At 36.9% G+C, this 18,280-nt stretch overlaps 1 protein-coding gene across 1 annotated transcript in view; it reads left to right on the plus strand.

Moving 5' to 3' along the window:
• The window catches only part of LOC131961113 (thyrotropin-releasing hormone-degrading ectoenzyme-like), a 267,325-nt gene that overhangs the window by 219,333 nt on the left and 29,712 nt on the right, over nt 1–18,280 (plus strand). The window contains exons 11-13 of the mRNA XM_059326384.1: nt 5,607–5,695; nt 10,189–10,322; nt 10,799–10,854. Of these exons, the coding sequence (XP_059182367.1) occupies nt 5,607–5,695; nt 10,189–10,322; nt 10,799–10,854 (279 nt within the window). The remainder of the gene's footprint in view (nt 1–5,606; nt 5,696–10,188; nt 10,323–10,798; nt 10,855–18,280) is intronic.

Raw genomic sequence — 18,280 nt, forward strand, 5'->3', positions numbered from 1 at the left:
CTTTTCAAACTTTCTCTCACTTTTTTCCCTTAAAGGTGACATTTTAAACACTTTCTTCTCTGTCAAACACTTAGCGGTCCTCTCTTCTCTCAGTCCTCTGGAGGTTTGACGGAGACGGTTTAAATTTGTGTCTTTTTTATTTTACTCGGAATCAAACAAAGTGACGCAGCGAGCCGAATAAATGCTTTTAAAACAGACCTGAGCTGACAGAGAGAGACAAGGAGACACCAGAGGACGGCTAACGATAAGGTCAAGCTAATGATACTGAAAATAAACCAGACATCACGCCTCGTCTCTGTGATCGAGGCGAAAGAGACGAGAGGAGACTCGTCACCTGGCAGGTAAACACGCACGTGACTGGCTGTGTGTGTTTGATTTAACGAGCTTTGATGCTAAACGGGCCGCAGGTGAATTATTCATGAGAATAAGGAAGTTTATTTATACTCTGCTTTATACCTTTCTGAAGCAGATATCACACAGTGTTTGAGGAAAATAATTAAAATGCATAATAAGCAGGGGAGCCGCATGACATTAAAAACAATGGGGAAACCGCAACAATTTCTTCTCTTGACAATGAGAAACGTTGGTGGAAAGGTATTGAGTCGTGGCTGCGCTCCATTAACAGAGATCCTCTTTGATGCTCTCCGTGTCTGCAGAGCCAGCTGCTTAATTTGTCATCAGGGGATTTCCTGTGGACGTTTTAAAGACTGTGACTACACTCACAGACGCCTAATGTAGCTGTCGACGGATACGCTTCTGTTTGAATCGATGCAGCTGTCCACAGCAGCATGTTCTCACTCTCAACCTGAGGACTCATTAAAGGCTCCACGTCTGCTTCTGTCTGTCAGTTGTTGGGAATTAAGGATGCCTCTTTTATGAATAAATGATACCTTGCACTGTAAATAAAAGGGCGTTATCGTAAATGCTATCCCTCCCATAAGGATATCAAATATGTAGGGATGAACCAGAGCAACACTTGTGTGGATCTCACGGTTTAAAAGTGTGGTTAGATGGCTATCAGAATTATGAATAATCATCATAAATAGTTACTAATTATAATAAATGATATGGCTTGATTTGCTCTAAGTCATAGCTCGTTGGGGGGCACCATCTGTAAAACAGAAAAATATAGCCAATCAGTCTCATGAAGTTACTAAACTATCAATTTGGAACACTGATTAATCATTACGAATATAATTATAATCAAAATACCATATTTATATTAAGTCGTGGTTGAAGGAATCATGAATTCTTGTCACAGAAGAGGTTTGCATATCCTTCACAGTGTACAACATTAAATAGACAGCATTTGTAATCAAAAGGTATTTATTCTAAACAAGTAAAGTAAACAAAAGCACACATCTATAAACTATAGAGTTCTACAAAGACTCTAATCTAGTGTAGGCTTACAAAAGGGAGGGAAAGGTGTGTGTGTGTGTGTGTGTGTGTGTGGCTCGTCACACAAAGGGTCATAAAACTCATGCTGTGAAGGGAAAACTAGAGCTGGCCTTTTGGCAAAACTGTATCTTTGTTACAGCCAATTTAAAGTATATTATGTGTAACTCGGTTTGTGAGCAAATCAATGGTTAGTAAAGTTAGTTGCATATAAGACTGACTGTCTGTATAAAGCAAGATTAACATACAACCTCGAATGATGTAGCTACATGAACATCACAACAAATATACTTTAAAAAATACATACAAATCATGAATTACAGGTCAAATCCTTTGTACTTAAAGTCCCTGCTGATTTCTCTAAGCCCAGTTCATTACTCACAGTCCAGTTGGAAAAGGGGGGAAATCCTTTTTGATGGAGGACGTGGAAGGAAGTTTGATTTCAGGTGTCTTGCAAATTAAGTTGCTTGTTCGTCCTTGTTGTTGAGATAAATCTTTTTCTGGCAGTTGCAATGAAACTTTGCGTTCATTAATGCCACCATGAAAAAAAAACAAAATTCCCATAGAGACATAAAATTACATGAAATTACCAAAAAAAGTGCAGCATGTGATTCAAATTTCGCTTAACTTCCTGCATCAGGTTTTTACTGAACTATGTCACTTCCAGTAGTCACGTCGTCCTCCTCACTACTTCACTTCCAGCATTTACATCATTTATTTACTGTTTAAACTTTCTTTCAGAACACAGAACCAGGAGATTTTTCCCCCTGACCAGTGGCTTTGTAGCGTAATTTCACCGAAACTGCAGCTTTTTGCTTTTTTTTTACAACATCTAACCGACGTGTATGTATAATGACGTGTGTGTTGTTTTTAGACAACCCGCTCTGTTCTGTGAGCCTTGAAATGCTCATATGAGTCTATGGGTTGTGTTGACAAATAGTCAATTCGTTGTTTAGGTTGGAGAACATGTTGACTCGACTAATATTGGCGTTCTTTATTCATCCTACTTCACCTCATTTCCTACAAAACTAAAGATACTTCTTAACTTCTTTAGTTTTGACGTTTGAGACACTTGAAATTATTATAAATGTGTAAAAGTTTTCTTTAATTAAAGACCAGGAGGAACGAGTCGCTGAAGTTTCTGTGTCGAATGCGTCAAACAGTCAAGCTGCAAATCCTCTCTACCTACTGTGTGTGTGTGTGTGTGTGTGTGTGTGTGTGCGCGCGTGTGCGTGTGTGTGCACAAGTTAATGGTTTATTCATCAAAGGCAGAAACTTGCTGAACACACATACACACACACACACACACACACACACACTGTTGTCTAAAATAAACAGCCTTCATTTCTATCAAATATTAATAAACACATTCTGCTGTCCATACTGCTGACTGTGTGTGCAATTAAGGGCCTATATATATATATGTGTGTGTGTGTGTGTGTGTGTGTGTGTGTAATTGGCTTCCCTTCCTGTCAATCACGTTGATATAAATATCAGATTAAATATGTGGTTGCCAGGCAGCGGTATTGATCTCAGTTGCCTGCAGCGACGTGTGGCTCTGATTGTGTTACAATGACCCCTACACACACACACACACACACACACAAACCCAAGCACAAACACACTCTCTCCTTAAATGGATAAATTGATCGGTGTGTGTAACGCTGATTGTTTTCCAACTGTAATTAAAATCCACTTTAATTAAAATATGAATCAGTTTGATCAGAATGAGTCTGTTAAAGCTCTCCGAGGGTTTTCCACTGGAACTGAAGAGAAGGTCGCATTTAAACTCTTTTATTAGTGTCATTAGTGCTCACATACTATAAGTGTTCAGTTTACAGCCAGGCTGCTGCAGTGTGTGTTCAGTGTGCGTGTGTGTGTGTGTGTGTGTGTGTGTGTGTTTAACAGCATCTCATGGTCACTAACAGAGCAGCAGCAAGTAATTTCTTCCTAATGAGCTCAGAGAGTTTTTTATTCACTCTTTGTGCTTTGTGGGGGTAGAAATAAAACAAAATTTCAGTAAAAGTAGTGATACTTAACATGAAAATACTGATTTAAAATGCAACTATCTGCCTGAAAAATCATATTTATGCACGGTAATATTAGCAGCAGAAAGTACAGATTAATCCAAAGTTAGGAGTATTTTATTACCGGTAGATGCACATATATGTTCTATTTCTACCATTTTTCCCACTATTATTACTTATTTATTTATCCTCCTTGCACATACCTGAACACCACTCCTGGGGTCACAGTTCATGAACACACTTTCATAAATGCACACAAAGAAGAACAATACTAAAATAAACCAGAGATTCAAGTGAGAATAATAAATAGTAAATTTTCTAAGTCTGAACGAAATGGTTCTCTCTCTCTCCTTGCAGAAATGACACAAACCTCTTCTACGAAAAAATGAAAAGTCCAGAGTTTAATCTCTTCAACATTTGCACCATAAAACACTGTTATGATTGCATTAGAAAACACTTTTCCTGCAGCCCAGTAGCTGTTAAAGAGTGTTTGCAGTGTGTTTCTGTTGGCACACTCTCTCCGCTGCAGCGCTCCGTCTCTCACATCATCCTGTCTATCATTTATTTAACCCGAACCATGTTCCTTTTTTCCTCACCTTAAAGTGTTTTTTGCTGCTTAAACCTAACAGCTTTGCAGCAAAAATGACGTGTTTAAAAGGGCAATCATGATGTTTAAAAGACTGATTGTACACGTGAATCAAAAGTTTAAAAAGTGCAGAAAATTTCATAGGAAATTATGCAAACCTCTTCTACGAAAACATTAAAAGTCCAGAGTTTAAATCCCAGTCTGTCACTGCTGCAGCTCCTCTGCTTTTCCAAAAATAATAACAATCTCTTTCACATTTGGACTATAAAACACAGTTATGATTGCATTAGAACAGACTTTTTCTGCAGCCCGGTTGCTGTTTAAGTGTGTGTGCAGTGTGTTTCTGTTGGCAGACTCTCTCCTCTGCACAGTCCATCTCCCACATCATCCTCTCCATCATTTATTTAACCCTAACCATGTTCCTTTTTTCCTCACCTTAAAGTGTTTTTTGCTGCTTAAACCTAACAGCTTTGCAGCAAAAATGACGTGTTAAAAAGGGCAATCATGATGATTAAAAGACTGATTGTACACGTGAATCAAAAGTTTAAAAAGTGCAGAAGATTTTCATAGGAAATTATACCAGCCTATTCTACGAAAACATTAAAAGTCCAGAGTTTAATCTCTTCAACATTTGTACCGTAAAACACTGTTATGATTGCATTAGAATACACTTGTCCTGCAGCCCGGTAGCTGTTAAAGAGTGTTTGCAGTGTGTTTCTGTTGGCACACTCTCTCTGTCTCCCTCATCATCCTGTCTATCATTTATCTAACCCTAACCATGTTCCTTTTTTCCTCACCTTAAAGTGTTTTTTGCTGCTTAAACCTGACAGCTTTGCAGCAAACATGACGTGTTTAAAAGGGCAATCATGATGTTTAAAAGACTGATTGTACATGTGAATCAAAAGTTTAAAAAGTGCAGAAGTTTTCATAGTAAATTATGCAAACCTCTTCTACGAAAACATTAAAAGTCCAGGGTTTAATCTCTTTAACATTTGCACCATAAAACACTGTTATGATTGCATTAGGACAGACTTTTCCTGCAGCCCAGTAGCTGGTAAAGTGTGTGTGCAGTGTGTTTCTGTTGGCAGACTCTCTCCTCTGCAGCGCTCCGTCTCCCACATCATCCTGTCTATCTGCTGAGATTCACACAACCACTTATCTCCTTAATGTCAGCGTTCAGAACGGAGAAGAAGTGCCGTGTTTAAGCTCGGCGGCGGCACACTTTGGAGATAATCAATCAGTTTTTAAAAGGTTTTATGAGGCTGATGTGTTTGGGGGGGAAGTGAAGATTCTTTTATGTGTGTGGAACTGTAAAAATGATCAAAGTGACTGGCGGCTTTGGGCGGACAGCACATTTAACCCCTGGCTGTCTGAGGAGCAGGAGCCCTCAGCTGACTGATGTTTTCTTCCCTCTCACTGTAACACAGACAGGTTCATCCAGCTGACTGATGCTGAGCGATGGAGCTGACCGCCTCTATCTCTCTCTAATGTCCCTCCGTCTGATAACTGAGGCAATAAAAGCAAATCCAATCGAGCAGAGCATTACTGACATCACTCTCCCTGTGTGTGTGTGTGTGTGTGTGTGTGTGTGTGTGCAGCTTACAGTGGCAGATCCCTCTCACCGTCTCTGTGGGGAACTCTTCCAGTGTTAGTTCAGAGATTCTCCTCTGGATCAACAACAAGACAGGTGAGAGTCAGTTTTATTTGTTGTTGGTTTCTACATTGAGTGCAAATGCAACAAAAAGTGAATTACTTCTATTACAGATATTAAAAAAAACATAAAAAGTTGGTATATTATAGATTTTTTAACAGTATCATTTAATTGCTTGATTATTTTTGATTGTTAAATTACACTGAATTCGATGTAAATATACAAAAATACACATAATATTACTCAGAGTGAAAAATAAAACCAAACTTCAAATTTAATGTAAAAAGAAAATATAAAAAATAGTAAAAAAGTGGGCAGCAAAAGGTGCTAACTGTCATATTAGTTAAAAAAAAACTATACTCTTAAATGTATATATATATATATAATTATTATATATATTATATACATATATATATTATGAAATGGTAGTTGAATTAAAAATACAAGAAAAATACAACTTTCTGGGATTTTTTTACAGTAAAACCTTCAATCTAACGTAAACATTTTTTTAAAGGAAATCATTAAAAATGGTCAAAAAATAAATTATTATTATAGTTATATTTGCTTATGTATTTTAATTTATGTTTTAACAAAATTATCAGTAAAACAAGTTACGGTCGTTATTTGATGCCAGACTGTTTTTTATGGAGGTTTTTACAGTGTACTGCTGGTTAACACCCCAAGTATTAAAACTAGAAATCCAAAAACGTCATCTCCATAAAGTTTATTATAATAACTCAGTTATCTCGTTGAGCTGAGAGAAATGTTTGGTTTCCTATAATCACAAATTAATTATCTCATTATCTGGATATGTGTAATTTGTAGTTAATTGACTGAAACATTCAAACTCACAGTTTTATTCCCCTGAAAAGCTGCTGAGTGTTTTATTGTTGTTGGGAATAAAGCTTCCTGTTTGTGTTTATGGAGAGTAAAGCTCCTACTAATAGAATAAATCTGTTTGTGTTTGAAGGGAATTAAACTCTCTTTGGGTCTGTCTAGTTCTGATTTGTGTTTTACAGACAGTATAATTGGTCCCTTTTTCAGAGAATAAAACTCTGAATCTGTGTGTTTTTAATATTTAAAGCAGACAGTTATGCTTTGAGTCTTTTAGGATGAAGCTATTTTTGGTTCTGTGAGGTTAAAAGTCATTCTGCCTTTGTTATTGGAGGCTGAAAGTCTCTTAGTTTTCAGTTATAGTTCTGTTGTGGAGAAACTCTTTCTGCTCCGTTTTTGATAAATAAACTTGCTTCTGTTGGAGTCATTGGAGAATAAAAGCTAATTCTGGTTATATTTTTTTGAGAAAATAACTGTCTGGGTCTGGTTTTGGAAAATAAATCTTTTGCTGTGTTAATTTTCAGGGAATAGAACTCATAAAGCATCTTTTTTTGGAGAATAACATCAGTTCTCTATCGTCTCGAGACTATCTCTCCACTCTGTTACATATTTCACATGTACGTTTAGCTGGAGAGATCATCTCCTTACTCAAAGAACTAAGATTACAACGTAACCATACGCTATAGATATTTTGTGGAAATTGAATCTCATTCTGCTTCTGTTTTTTTCTGGGGTTTTTTTAATAAAGCTGGTTCTGTTGGAGTTTTTGGAGAAGCTCATTCTGGTTCTGTTTTTGGAGAAAATAATTCATTCTGGTTCTGTTTTTGGAGAAAATAACTCTGTCTAGGTCTTGTTTTGGAAAATAAATCTTTCCCTGTGTCAGTTTTTGGGAGAATATTACTAATAATGCATCTTTTTTTGGAGAATAGAGCCAGGTCTAGTTCTGTTGTGGAGATTAAAACTCAATCTGCTACAGTTTTTGATAAATAAAGCGTCTTCTGTTGGAGTTATTGGAGAATAAAGCAGATTCTGGTTGTGTTTTTGGAGAATATTATTCTGTCTCTGTCTGGTTTTGGTAAATAAATCTTTCTCTGTGTTCATTTTCAGAGAATAGAACTCATAATTAATCTTCTTTTTTTGGACAATACCGCCAGTTATAGTTCTGTTGTGGAGAATAACATTAGTCCTCTATCGTATCAAAACTATCTCTCTAACAGAGTAGAAAGATTGTCTCTTCACTCAGAGAACCAGGGTTACAACGTAACCGTACTTTATAGATATTTTGTGGAGATTAAATCTCATTCTGCTTCTGTGTTTGATAAATAAAGCTGGTTCTGTTGGAGTTATTGGAGAATGAAGCAAAATCTGGTTCTGTTTTTGGAGAAAATAACTCCATCTTGGTCTGTTATGGAAAATAAATCTTTCTCTGTGTTAATTTTCAGAGAATAGAACTCATAATGCATCTTTTTTGGAGAGTACCACCAGTTATACTTCTGTTGTTGAGATTAAAACTCATTCTGCTACTGTTTGTGATAAATGAAGCTGGTTCCATTGGAGTTATTGGAGAATAAAGCTAATTCTGGTTATGTCTTTGGAGAAAATATTGGATCTGCTTTTGGAAAAGAAATATTTCTCTGTGTCAGTTTTTCAGAGAAAAGAACTCAAACTGCATCTAGTTTCATTTAATAAACATTTGTTCTGAAATAAATCTTGTTCTGCTTCAGTTTTGAGAGATTAAATCTCATTCTACTTTGATTTTTAAGTAATACAGCTGGTTCTGTTTGAGTTTTTGGAGAATGAAGTGAATTCTGGTTATATTTTTGGAGAACATAACTCTGTCTCGGTCTTGTTTTGGAAATAACTATTTCTCTGTGGTAATTTTCTGAGAATATAACTCATAATGCATCTTTTTTGGACAATACCGCCAGTTATACTTCAGTTGTGGAGATTAGAACTCATTCTGCTACTGTCTGTGATAAATAAAGCTGGTTCCATTGGAGTTATTGGAGAACAAAACTAAATCTGGTTCTGTTTTTTGAGACCATAACTCTGTCTGGGTCTGGTTTCAGAAAATAAAGTTTTCTTTTTCGATTTCTGGAGAATAAAGTCAGTTATACTTCTGTTGTGGGGATTAAAACTCATTCTGGTACTGTTTTTGATAAATGAAGCTGGTGCTGTTGTTGTTATTGGTATTTTCTGAGAATAAAACCTAAATTGTTCTAAAATAAAGCTTGAACTGCTTTAGTTTTTAGAGACTTAAACTCATGCTGGTTCTGTTGGAGCAATTAGAGAATAAACTTAATTATGGTTGTTTGTTGAGGGACATAACTGTGACTGGGTCTGGTCTTGGAAAGCATATATTTCTCTGTGTTAGTTTTCTGGGAATAGAACTCATACTGCATCTATTTTCGGAGAATAAAACCTTTGTTGTGAAATAAAGCTGGCTGTGCTTCAGCTTGACGAGACTGAAACTCATGCTGGTTCTTTTTCGGTGGAATAAAACATCCTCTTATTGTGTTCACTAACTGCTGTTGGCAAAGTGTGAAGCTCTGGCACAGCTTCACTGACGTGCACGGTGCAGGGAGGCCGTCTCGAAGTTTAAGACTTCCAGTTTAATTTCAAACCGGAGGGAAGGAAGTTGAGGAAGTGGGCCAGACCTGGGTCAGCAGCTATTTTCCTTGTTTTTCCTCACCTGGCTCTTATACAAAGTCTGAAGATCCTTCAAGCTGTTCCACTAAAGCTCACAGCCTGATTCTGCAACCTCAGAGAAAGTGCTTGTTTCCTGTGAGAGGCTGTGATAACGCTATAATCAACACAAACGTGGCTTTTAGCACGGCAGGTGTGAAAGACTGTACAGATCCTGCAGTTTATATTTAGATGTTTTGTTGTATGAAAATGGAGTAAACTTTTATGATATTATATTTTCCTGGAAGTCGCTTTGGATAAAATCGTCTGCTAAATGACTAAATGTAAATGTAAACCATCAATAATATGCATATCCAATCTAAAGTCATGGAAAAAAAATATTAGACCACCCTTGGTTTCTTCAATTTCTTGTTGAGATGGGAAAAGTAGAGATGGGAAGAGCTGATATCTGGCCATTTTTCATGGTGTTCTTGATCATGATTTTGGTTATTATCAAGAAAACCATGGGAAATGTCTAGATATCAGCTCTCAAATTAAACTCTCATGAGCTATTATTGTTGTTACCATTATATTTGTCCAACAAATGTACCTTTAGTTGTACCCGGCATTAAAATGAACAAGAAATTGAAGAAAAAAAGTGGTCTGATCATTTTTTCCATGACTGTAAGTACCAGTCAGCTTCAGGGTTTTGTCTTCATAGTACAAATGCTTTGCAGTGTGCAGCTTTACTCTCATTTTACAGATTCCATGTCATCAACTTCCAAATCATTCATGTTATCGGACAACTTGAGATGGTTGTATGGCTGCAGAGTTTAACATATGAAGGTTAATAACACTGTAGTGACAATATAGCACAGTATGTAATCAGTATATTGCACAATAAAAAATAAATTAAAAAAAGACAGAATAAATGAATAAACTATTGTGTAACTCATAGGGACAGCGTGGTATCATCTGCATATTGGATGATCTTCTGCAGATATTCTGGCTTTTCTTTGCTGTTCTGTTTATGTCAGAGTATGTTGTGAGATGTTTCCGTCTCATCTCAGAAACCCACCGGATTGGTCAGATCGATGATAACACATGGTTGCTAGGCAACATCAACCAGACAGGATACTTCCGTGTGAACTATGACCTCCAGAACTGGAAACTGCTGATTCAGCAGCTACACAACAACCCTCAGGTCTGTCTGTCTGTCTGTCTGTCTGTCTGTCTGTCTGTTACTGTCTGTCTCTCTGTCTGTCTCTTTCTCTCTCTGTGTGTCTCTTTGTCTCTTATACTGTCTTTCTGTCTTTCATTCTCTCCATCTGATACCGTCTGTCTCTCTGTCTGTCTCTGACTGTCTGTCTGTTCGTTACTGTCTGTCTCTTCGTCTGTCTCTTCATCTGTTACTGTATGTCTCTCTCTATGTCTTTCTCTCTGTTACCGTCTGTCTCTCCGGCTGTCTCTCTCTCTGTCATTCTCTCCCTCTGTCTGTCTCTTTGTCTGATACTGTCTTTCTGTCTCTTTGTCTGAAACTGTCTGTCTCTCCGTCTGATAAGTCTGTCTTTCTTACTTTCTGTCTGTCTCTCTGTTTGTTTTGCAGTGTCTGTTTCTATACAACTCTGTCTCTGTCTTTATTGTCCTTTTTCACACCCTGTCTGTCTCTCTATCTCTCAGATCATCTCCGTTGGAAACAGGGCCGGACTAATCGATGATGCCTTCAACCTGGCCAGGTGAGTCTTATTTTAAAAAGAAAAATAAATAGTTTCAGTGTGGTTTCAAAGCCTGACACTCAGAGTAACGGACAGTTCATTATAGCAGAAGAAAGTGGTGAACAAATGATCCGTTTGCCATCCTCATTCTGTGTTTCTGGGAGAGGCTCATCTGTCACTCAGCCTGTAAGACATCTGGACACACAGAGGGAGAGAGATCCATTGTTTCTGTCTGTTTCTGTTTGCTTTTAATTGCCTCACAATAAGCAGAGTGTCTTTGCTGAGCAGGGACGATGATGTGTCTGCCTCCCACAGATACGTCTGTCCTGATGGACTGAACATTTTGAAGGGACAGATATATTTAAGACTTGTCATCATCTGTTTAGTCGACAGGCTCGAGGATGAAGTAGTTCTACAGAGTCAGCTGCACATACGGAGCTTTACACCCTGTATGAGTTCAGCTAACACCTATGGATGGATTTACACACACGTATTTACATTCACACGCGAGGCGTCGGGGTGGAGCTCTGCCAGAGGGCGATCCCTCCAACAGCCTCCGCCACCAGATAAGTGGCTCGGTGGCTCGAGGATTAACTCTGGTGCCTTGCAGCAAGGTTTTCCTGAGGCCGGCATCTTCCTGTACTAACACTCTTCTTTGCATTATTTTCCTCAGGACATACCATGTTAAGCAAATATGCACTGTGGGAAAAAATATATATATTTTCCAGGGTTTTTCTTTTTTTTTTTTTGCATGCCTTAAAAAAAGGAAAATTACTTTTATTACGACTATTAACCATAAAATGAACATTGAAATCTACAAATTAATATAAAGGGATATTCTAATAATTTTATTATTCAATTTCTTAATGGTCATGAATGTTAATTTACAGTCAATTCAATGGAAAAAAAATACAAAAAATACATATCATATTGCAGAATGTAAAATGAAAGCAATTTTCTGTTTAGAGAGAAATCATAGTCATATAAAGTTTTAAAAAAAGTTTTCTCCAAATACAGATATTTACTGTATATTATATTTATTTTTAGAGAAATTATCTGTATAATAGCAGATAATATGATAATATTTTGTCAACTTTCACTGACCAGATTGGGGTTTTTTGGCTCCTAAAAAATAAAAATAAATGTTTTATTTACATGTTCACCCATAAAGTTGGAATAATTGTGTTTTCACACACAATTTTCTGTTAATTGTGGTTTCATTTTCAATGTGATATGTTTGGAAGAGATTAATTAATAAAGTGTTGAGAAGATATACACTTTATTTCATGGAAAGAGGTTAAAAAATTTTTTTATTCCAACTTTATGGGCGACCGTGTAATAAATAAACAAAGAAATACAAATTTTAAAAAAGACAGGAAAAAATATAAGGGAAAATAAATGTATTATTATTATTGTTGTTGTTGTTGTTGTTATTTTTATAAGAAAAATAAATAAAAAATAAAATACTGTGATGAACTCATAGGGACAGAGTGGTATCGTCTGCATATTGGATGACCTTTATCAGATAATCTGGCTTTCTCGTTGTTATGCTGTTTATTTTCAGCTAACATTGATGTTTCTTTTTTGTGTAGATAAGTTTCTGAGTTCCTGGAGCTATTTGATTAAAATAAAAGTGTTTCTAACATCATATTTTTGCAATTCACAAACTAGCAGACACAAATCAAGTTGGATTGACTCCTTTGAAGAATGCGCGCACAAAAAAGTACAAAAATATGACTAAAGTGATAAATGAAAGTAACGCTCTGTTCTCAGTGCTGTTTGTTGTCCCAGAGTGGCGGATCATCTCTGACCGCTCCATGCTGCTGCATTCAGAGCACACTACCCACAGAAAGGAATTCAAAAACAACCTGAGCCAGATGGAAACTCTGTGATGAATGAACGATCAGCGAGGCTGCAGAGAGAGAGAGAGAGAGGGCTGTGTCGTTCCTCATCGTAATGTTTTCAGCCTGAAGCTTTCTGAGCACTGTAACCAAAATCTACTCTGACACCAGCCCTATAACTCAATCTACCGCCGTCTCTCTTTCCTCTCTGTGCATCTCTCTCTCTCTGCCATCTGTCCTCTGTCATGTCGGATGAGCAACACCCAGAGACGTCGTCCTCAGCTCGTGTGTGTGTGTGTGTGTGTGTGTGTGTGTGTGTGTGTGTGTGAAGCTCAGCAGGAGGTTTCCATCTGTACAGAAAAAGAAACAGAACTAAAGATCCATTAACATTCACCCTGACAGCACAAGATGCTCGTTCTTCAGCCTGCTGCAACACTGAGCATCACTATGACAAACTGTAAAACACGACGTGGTGCTTTTGTTCCAGGAGAAGTTGTAGTTTCGGGTAGTAAAGGGTAAGTTCCCAAATACTGTAATGCACTTATTTATTTACCCTCTGAACCCAACTCCTGCTGGCAGGGCTGAAATGTTTGCTTCCTTTAAATGATCACAAAAAATATACCATTTATTGTAGAAAGACACTGTAAAAACAGGCCTTGTCGTCAGAATAGCATACCGAGCATAGGTTACGAAATTTTCCGTTAGAAAAAGTGACCAAAACTTGTCTTCAAATGTTGATATTTGTGTCAGAATCTCTTTATTCTACATGTGTCATATAAAATAAAGCATTTGCACTATGCTATGAAAATCTATTTACACAGAGCAGAGAGGAGAGGACAGGAGAGGCTGTTTACACAGAGCAGAGAGGAGAGGACAGGAGAGGCTGCAAACATGACAATACTTCCATATGTACACTATGTGGAGAAAACTGTTTTGGTAATTTTGCATCATTTTTTGGTCATTTTGTGTCTTCTTTGTGTCTTTTTTTGTGTTTATTACAACATTTGTGGCACTTGTGGCCATTTGGAAAAGTGATTCAACTTGTGTTTTTTTTATTTTTTTATCTGATTTCTTTAATTCTAACTGTGTTATTCTGCACAAAGAGTTGTTCCCACTTCTAGCCATGATTGTTCTGATTCCATGGAGCTGCAGGACTTATAGATTTATATAGATTTTATATATTGCAGTGAAATACAAGGACACAGAGAGGAAAATGTAAAAAGAGCAAAAACTCCCTGAAACAGCTCGTTGGGGTTCAGAGGGTTAATGATAAGCATGACAAACCATCTGATAAACAGACTGAGACCACTTTCTAGTCCGGCACAAAGACTCCAAACAGGAGAGAAGCTGCTGAGTGACAAACACACAGATGTTATTTCAGCATTTAGTTTTTCTCAGATTGTGGCTCATTGACTCGATTACGGCTAAATATCTGAATTAATTTCAGTAATGCTGACTCTCCTCCTGCTGCAGTGTGATTGGCTGAGACTGAGCGGTCCACACGGCACTCAATCCTGATTGGTGGTGACAGGACCGCGAGTGTGTGTGTGTGTGTGTGTGTGTGTGTGTGTGTGTGTGTGGCACTAGTTTAGCAGCAGTTTAGCAGTAATAAATGGCTGTGTCTGTGTGAGTGTGTGCTTAAACAGTGATGGATGTCTCCTCTCGGTCTCTTCGTGTGTGTGTGTGTGTGTGTGTGTGTGTGTGTGTGTGTGTGTGTCCGCAGGAGTCCCTCGTTAGCTCTCCACTGAGCCTTGCTAATGGCTAATGGACAAACAATTAACTGGCCCTTAACGATGTTAACGAGTTAATGAGCTCGTTAAGACGACAACACTGGGAGAGAGACACAGGGACACACACACACACACACACACAGACTGTAAATGGCTGATGGAAAATTGAAAATCTATAATCTCCTCACAGAACAGAAGCAGCTGACTCACAGTTTAACGTCCTGACACACACGACCCGTCATGCTCCAAACATTTAACCCTTTGATGCACAACATGGGTCAAAAATGACCCTCATTCATTCCCATGTTATTTAATGCTGCTGTGTGTTTCTGTGCTCTATCTTTTGATATCAACTTATTTTATGATTGAATATTCCAAGTATTCTTTAAATATCTTGTTTTTGATTACAAATGGATGGTAAATGGACCTGCACTTATATAGCACAACAGATCATTATTTCCATTTTGCCTCTCATACTTTATGAAGAAAAAAAGTTTTTGCATTATTACATAGCTAACTACTTGGCTAAATAGCTTGCTAAGCTAACTACTTAGCCAAGAAGTTAGCTAAGTATTTAGCTTAACAAGGTACCGAGCTAAATACCTAGCCAAGAAGTTAGCTAAGTAGTTAGCTTAGCAAGCTAAAAAATGGATACGGGTCATTTTTGACCCATGTTGTGCATTAGAAGAGTAGTGATACAAAAAGGGATTTTATTAAAAATGAATAAAGGAAAACATAAAATTAGGATGTATGATGATCAAAAACAAACTAATTGAGGAAAAACTGGAATACTGAATGATGAAAATAATTTATTGCAAAGATATAGAACATAAAAACTATATCGGGTCACTTTAGACCTATGTTTTGCATCAAAGGGTTAAATCAAACCGCAACTATGAATGATATAAAACTGGATATTGTTACAATACTTTTTCATTCAATTAAAAGTTGAGGACAGTTTGGTCACGTCTTATTCACATCAAAAACACTCTAAACTCCAAGAAAGTAAAGGTTTGTTATTATATTTTTCAGGGTTTATTTTTTGGTGTTTCAGGTTTGTTTTTTCTACTTGCAGCTTTTTAGAAAGTTTTAAAAGTTCTTTTGTTTCCACTGGCTCTTCAGCTGTAATTGGATGAAAATCATTTATTGTTTGGTGCTTTGTACGTATAAATAACTGGCTGGTTGATTATTGTAATAAAAATAAAACACTTTATGCTTTTTTAACGATTACTTTAATGGCATTTTTTATAGAGAAGATAAAACAGAGAGACAGAAAACAAAAAGGGAGCATTGTTCTCAATTGATATGCTTCATAACTCAATGGATGTCCAGGATTATTCTTTATAGTCCACAGGTTCCACTCTGTTTATGAAGCTCAGCTAACCAGTTAAATCTCCTTGATTTATTTATTTATCTTATTTTTGTGATTTTAAAAAAATATTTTTTTACATGTAATTTAACATTCAAAACTAAATTGAGTTATTGAATAATACTGTTACAATAATGTCCCATTACAACTTTCATTTCATGTTTAATATGTGTAATAAAAATAATTTACTGGCATTTGCATTTAATGTAGAAAAACTAACAAAATCCTTGGAAAAAAACGCAGTAAATTTCTGTTTTAAAGTGAGAATACTCCAGATATCAGGCGTTTTATGGGTTAATTTTCTGTGTTTAAAGGGTTTTATTATTCAGACTTTTCAAGGTTTCTCTCTCTCTCAGTATGAAGCTTCTCAGAGAGTTTCTGTGTGTGTGTCGACCTCACAGACAGAACCAGGAGGCGAGCGTTGTACTTGGTATGCATCAGACGTCACTGGACCTCCAGGATGCACTTTAATATTGTTGCCTCTTAATACTTTTTCTGAAAGAAATAAAAAAAAAAGAGGAAACTTGCTCGGATGGAGACACAAATAACTAAAAAAGCCCTGGACAGACAGCTGTTGCATCAGTCATCACATGCAGACCGAGTGAAGCGTGACGGCGTGTGCAAACCCAAAAACGCAAAAAAAAAAAGTCATAATAAAAGACAGATGGACGAGTAAACAGATCAATGGAGCTGGATGCAGTTGCCAGGCGACCGCTGCCTCTCCCTCTCTGTGCTTAACCCCCGTCTCTCGTAAACAGGAAGTTTTTTCTGAGGTTTTTTTTTTTTCTTTTCTGCAAACTGGATGGATTATGGTAATGGTCTCGGAAGCCAGGTGCATGATGGGAATGGAGATGAATGTGTGGAGGTTGGATGCGAGGCAGATTATGGAAATATGACGGCCCGGAGTTTAGAGTTTCTGCTGCTCCTCAAAGACTTACAGAGTCTTATCTCAGGAAGATTAACTCTCCCTCTCTCTCTCTCTCTCTCTCAACCTGTCTGACTGTAAATTAAAGTGAAAACACTCCACCAAACAATTTCAGTAACAGAACATGAAGCCACCTACTCCTCTGCTCTCATGAGCTTCACATTTATTGTCTTTTTTTGGCTAATTTGTGTCTCTTTTTTTGTCATTTTGTCTTTTGTTGCTCTTTTATGACTATTTTTGGTATTTTTTTTGTCCTTTTTATAATTTTGTGTCTTTATTTTATATATTTTTTGTCATTATATGTGTTTAGTTGCTCATTTATGTCTTTTTGGTAATTTTGTGTCCTTTTTGTGTCTTTTTTTAGTATTTTACTGTACTGACTGTAAATTAAAGTGAAAACACCAAACAATTTCAGCAGCAGAACATTTTTTTTGGCTAATTTGTGTGTTATTTTTAGTATTTTTGTGTTTCTTTTTGGTGATTTTATGTTGTTTTTTTATTTATTTTTTGTCCTTTTTTGACATTTTTTGCTCTTTTGTGACTATTTTTGGTATATTTTTGTCTTTTTTTATCTTTTTTGTCATTGTATATCTTTAGTTTCTCATTCATGTCTTTTTCGTAATTTTGTGTCCTTTTTGTATGTTTGTTTCTTTTTTTTTGTATTTTAATGTCTCTTTTTTTAAGGCTGTTTTTTGCAATTTTTGGGTATTTTTTGTCCTTTTTAGGGTAATTTTATGTCTTTTGTTGCTCTTTCATTTCATTTCGTTGTTAATTTTGATGGGTTTTTTTGTATCTTTGTGTCTTTTAGTATTTTTGTGTCTCCTTTTCATAATTTTATGTCTTTTGTTGCTCTTTTATGACTATTTTTGGTATTTTTTTGGCAATTTTGTGTCTTTTTTGTCACTGTATGTCTTTTGTTGTTCTTTCATGACATTTTTAGTTAGTTTTTTCCCTTTTCTGGTAATTTTGTGTCTTACTTGTCCTTTTTTTTTGGTAATTTTGTGTCTCTTGTTGGAAACTCATATCTTTTAACAACGAATCCTTGGAGTCTTTTAGCAGAACCGAACTCTGAACAAGACATTTTTTAAATGAACTTAGATGAAGTAGAAACAGTTCCAGTAGCAGAACGTGAAGCCGCCTCCTCCTGTGCTCCCCCGCCACTCATTTTGATTGACAGCTCTTCAGTAAAGGTCAGCGTTCGGCCTCAGCTGCTGCAGGTTTCTCTGCATCACTTCCTCTTCAGTCTGAACACTGATTATCAGAACAAAACCAATAAAACTAACATAACCCCCCCCCAGAGTTCACTTTCTGTCCTCGGCTGCCTGCCTCATTAATATTCATGAGCTGTGGGAGGGGCTGAAGGTCGAAACAGGAAGCAGGTGAGAGCTTCTACCCCCCCCCCCCCCCCCTTCCCCCCCTCCAAAACATCATGAATGTTAATGAATGCTCAAAGGACGCTCGTTAATATTCATGAGGAGGTGGATGTAACCCGGCCAGCTAAATATCTCCGGTGGCATTTAGAGGCCAAGTTTTTCTTAATGCAGTGAAAAAATGCTGCACTTTATTAACACACACACAGAGG

This window comes from Centropristis striata, chromosome 22, assembly GCF_030273125.1.
Source record: "Centropristis striata isolate RG_2023a ecotype Rhode Island chromosome 22, C.striata_1.0, whole genome shotgun sequence".
In the NCBI taxonomy this organism is placed as follows: Eukaryota; Metazoa; Chordata; class Actinopteri; order Perciformes; family Serranidae; genus Centropristis; species Centropristis striata.